This window comes from Cebus imitator, unplaced genomic scaffold (assembly GCF_001604975.1).
Source record: "Cebus imitator isolate Cc_AM_T3 unplaced genomic scaffold, Cebus_imitator-1.0 Scaffold383, whole genome shotgun sequence".
NCBI classification, from domain to species: Eukaryota; Metazoa; Chordata; class Mammalia; order Primates; family Cebidae; genus Cebus; species Cebus imitator.
The window spans coordinates 1,024,176-1,028,786 of NW_016107698.1; the positions used below are offsets into that span (position 1 = coordinate 1,024,176).

Here is a 4,611-nt window from a genome sequence, read left to right on the forward strand (position 1 = left end):
TGGGGATAGCATTGAATCTGTAAATTACTTTGGGCAGTATGGCCATTTTCACGATATTGATTCTTCCTAACCATGAACATGGAATGTTTCTCCATCTGTTTGTGTCCTCTCTTATTTTGTTGAGCAGTGGCTTGTAGTTCTCCTTGATTCTTTCTACAAAGGCACTTCATGCTCAGAACATGTAGAGAGCACACCTTTGCTTTGGAAAAATGTGTTTGTTAGTCATAAAAATGAACAAAGTGTTGAGAGTGAAAAGACATTTTGAGGGTAGAAGAAACTAGACTGTGATTGACTGGATGTGAGGAGAGAGTAGCGGAAGATTGTACCTGGATATCTGATATGGGCTTTAGAAGATGTTAAGGCTTTCAGCTGAGATGAGGCGTCAGTTAAATTGGTGCAAGTTTGGAGTAGGAATATCATGATTTTCTTTGTATTACATATAACATTAGAGATGATGACAGGATATCTAGATGGAGGTGTGAGAGTACTTACCCCATTATATTGTACTTTTTATATTGTGCATGTCTTACCTGTGTGTTATGAGCTCAGTAAGGAAGAGGCTCTTTCTTTCTTCATTTTTTAATCTATACTTTCTTTTAATATCTTAGCATTTTGTAAAAGCTCAAAAATATTGTAGGGTGAACAAATCAGGATGAGATAGGTAAATGAACAAATAGTTGGAATATAAGCAAACAACTATATGAAGTGGGCAAAAGCCCAAGACTTATATAAGGGATTCAGCAGAGATATCTTTTAGCATAGGAACCTAATATTCCTCCGTAAAATATCTATTCTTTGGAAGATGCACACTTCACAAAGAAAACTTCTACTGGCCCCAACAAAAGCAAGACATTACTGCCTTCATTTTTCAATTTTATACATACTAAAGTAATTTGAGAGACTATACCCTCATTGAAAATACATTTTATTTTGATAATAGTTAATTCTATTGTTTCAAATTTTATCCAGCTATCCATTTCAATTTTATTTCACAGATGGCTGACTTAAGTGTTTTTCTTAGCTAAATGTGAAGGTAACCATATCCCACATTAAGTAAACATACTCATATTTCAGAATTACATATTGTTTGTCCTCCCAGTACTTTCAATGAGATAAGTAAAGATAAGTCCCTACCTTAGGAATAACTTTTTGAGAATATAATTAATACGTATATATAAAAGCAATTTAAATCATCATAGACATGCCATTAATAATTATTAGTTAAATCAGTATCTAGATCTTAAACTATACAATAAAAATAACCATATCTATCTAGTCAATTAATATTTACTTGATATTTCTTCTATGCTAGGAGTTGTACAAGATGCTTAGAATACCAAATTCTTTCTAAGTGTTTTACAGTGTACTGAAACATCTCTCAAATTCAGTGTGTTTAGGCATGACCTGGAAGTGTTAGTTAAAGATGGGAGGCCTCCGGTCTCACCTCCAGAGAACTTAGTTCTATAGGGCTGGGTAGACTCTTAGAATTTTGCACTTATAAGATGTCATTTTTAGTTCGGGGGCTTTAATAAAGGGAAAGAATTATTTTCTGAAGTAACTCTACAATGCATTTCAGCTAGGAAATTTGTTAAATCTGGTAACCGCTTGGTCTACATTGCTGGGGTCATAATAAGAAAGCAGAATCTTTTAATGTTTACTGGAAAAGTGCCACCTTTCTTAAGAAGTAAAAGTTGTTCTTTCACTGTTGCAGGTAGTTATTGTTATGTTTGTAAAAGTAGGTTATTGGATTTTGTTGCATAACATGTAAATTACTTCACGTGTATATTACTTAACATGTAAATGATTTAGTCATTTCTATGACCATTCCTTTTCCATTTAAAAAGTATAGAAATTATAAGGTAAATACTCCAAAAATTATTTTTTTTTAATTTCTACTTTCTGAACCATGTAGCACTATGAATATTTGGCCTTACCTTTGTAGTCATTAAAATAAATGGTTAATAAACAGTAAAGTCACTTTATAAGGCACTAAAAAAAAGTACCCCAAATCATGAAAATCTGTCTACCTAGGTAAGATATAAGAATAAATAGAAAATGTGACAGTGGTCCAGTGAGGCTCTCTAGAAGAGTAATTAGACTATTCTATCTGTGTATGTATTAAGATTCAAAAATTAAAAGCAGCATTTCCTTTTCTAATTTAAATATGTTAAACCTTAGTGCAAAACCTCATATTCAGAAAAATATTTTTTAAGCCTTGAATTTTGTTATTACCAAATATTCAAAGCAAGTGGCTGCTACTTGGAAATGAAATAATGATCAAATGTAAAGAAGAAAAGGTGGAGAAATGAACATGTTATTTGAATAGTTGACTGCTATGTAAGTTAGAACAGAGTAACATATACCCTTTTGAATCCTGGGATTTAAATTCAGGTAATAGGTTAGGAAAATTTTTGAATCTTAAAGGTAGAGTACTCTGTAGTGGCATTTTGTAAGTAACACTAGGAATGAAAAACTTGCCCAAGATTATATATCTTGTTAACAGTAAATTTTTAGAAGATTTAGAGTACCTCTGTCTACAGTTATCTCAAAATAAATTAGAAGAAAATTATCTAAAGGATCCGAATACTAAACCAGTGATTCTTGATAATTAAGGAAAAACTATGCTCTCTACTTACATTCAAAGTACAAGACAATTGAGTGTTCTCTTTATTTTGTAGTTTGCTGTTTTCATCATCACTGCCTTGGATGAACCTCTTAATTGATTACCTTTTCAATTTAATGATTAGGGTTGTTAGTAAATAACTGGACATACTGCTTCTTTTTTGCAGCTGGATGAAGAAGCCCCGATGTGGTGTACCTGACCAGACAAGAGGTAGCTCCAAATTTCATATTCGTCGAAAGCGATATGCATTAACAGGACAGAAGTGGCAGCACAAGCACATCACTTACAGGTATAAGAACTCATGACTAATCTCCCCTTTTCCCCATTTTTCCTTACTATTTGCTTTGATACATAGTTTAGTATCTTCTGCACATTGACTACATGTTTATATAGAGAGATGTAAGTTAATGTAAGAGACTTAAAATTACAATTGAGAGGAGAGTAATTGTTCATTAGCTACCACATAGATAGTCTTTGAAACACTTGGGCTCTTTTGTAAACTATTCCAGCTTCTTGAATAAGTGACAATATTATGAGTGACTTTAAGATGAATGTTCTAACATATTACAGTCTTTGACAAATATTTATAATCTCTAAAATAATCAAATAATAAAATATATAAATAACTGCCATTTAAACAAAATGTTGAATTTATCAATCAGTGTTTAATATCAGTCTAACCATTTTGCTTTTAATCTTCTTCTTAATTATGCAAGTGGTTTTATCTTCAATAACAGAAGGTGTTTTCCAACCTAGAGTGACAATTGTTACTAATAGATCATCACATTTATTCATTTTTTAATTGAACAACTGCTTATTGAGTCCCAGTATGAGCAAAGAACAATGCTAGGGCCTGGAGATGTAGCAACAAATAATACATGAGGATCCTATTTGTCCTTATGGAATTTACAGTCATCAGAAGTTGAACAGTCATGTAAGTGTGACGCTTGTTATAAAAAGTAAGGACAGGATGCAAGAGAAATGTAAACCAGGTGATCCAACCCATTCTAGAATACGAGATGAGATCACCCTAAAGAAATAACTTTTCAACTAAAACACATAGGAAGAGAAAGAACTTGTTAAACCAATGGGCAGGAGAAGAGGAAAGGTACTTTGGTGAGAGGGTAGAATATCAGGAATCATCTCTTTCAGATTATATGAATAAAAAAGATAATTTTATAATCTTTATTCTTCATTTAAATAACCCTTTGTATATGATTAAAGATAAAATTAAAGCCTCGATATATTGGTTTTCTACCAATATAACTGGAACATGTCACTTGAACTTATTTTGGTTATTTTGGAAACACCTTTTTTCTTTTTTTGGAGACAGAGTCTCACTTCATCACCCAGATTGGAGTACAGTGGCCCAATTTCAGCTTACTGCAACTTCCACTTCCCAGATTCAAGCGATTCTCCTGCCTCAGCCTCCCTAGTAGCTGGGATTACAGGCATGCACCACCATGCCTGGCCAACTTTTGTATTTTTAGTAGACACAGGATTTCCCCATATTAGCCAGGCTGGTATCAAAGTCCTAACCTCAAATGATCTGTCCTCCTCAGCCTCCCAAAGTGCTGAGATCACAGGCATGAGCTACCGCGCCTGGTCTGGGAACACATTTTTTATCTTATTTTATATTCTTATGCTAGCTTCTCATACAACATGCTCCTAGATTATTGTCTTATGCTACTTACTTTAATTATTTCTGCAGATAAGAAAAATGAAAGATGAAGCAGCTTTAGGTCAAGCCCATGAAGGTGGTAGTCACCATCATTTAAATTTGCTCACAAGATTTTTTTACTTCACGTATGTTTTATCATCTCTATGATCTACATTTCTAAAACAGATTTAAGGAAATATTATACCAATAAGTTCACATGGAATACATTTGATATTTTCCCAATAACTATAATATTTATGTATCCTGTCTAGTGACCTTTTTACTGTAAGTGAAATTAGTGGTGACATAGTGCTTTCTGAGAGGAAAA

At 33.0% G+C, this 4,611-nt stretch overlaps 1 protein-coding gene across 1 annotated transcript in view; it reads left to right on the forward strand.

Annotated features, from left to right (window-relative positions):
* MMP16 (matrix metallopeptidase 16) overlaps positions 1–4,611 on the forward strand; it is a 275,667-nt gene that overhangs the window by 148,186 nt on the left and 122,870 nt on the right. Inside the window, exon 3 of the mRNA XM_017507692.2 lies at positions 2,790–2,912. Coding sequence (XP_017363181.1) covers positions 2,790–2,912 — 123 coding nt within the window. The remainder of the gene's footprint in view (positions 1–2,789; positions 2,913–4,611) is intronic.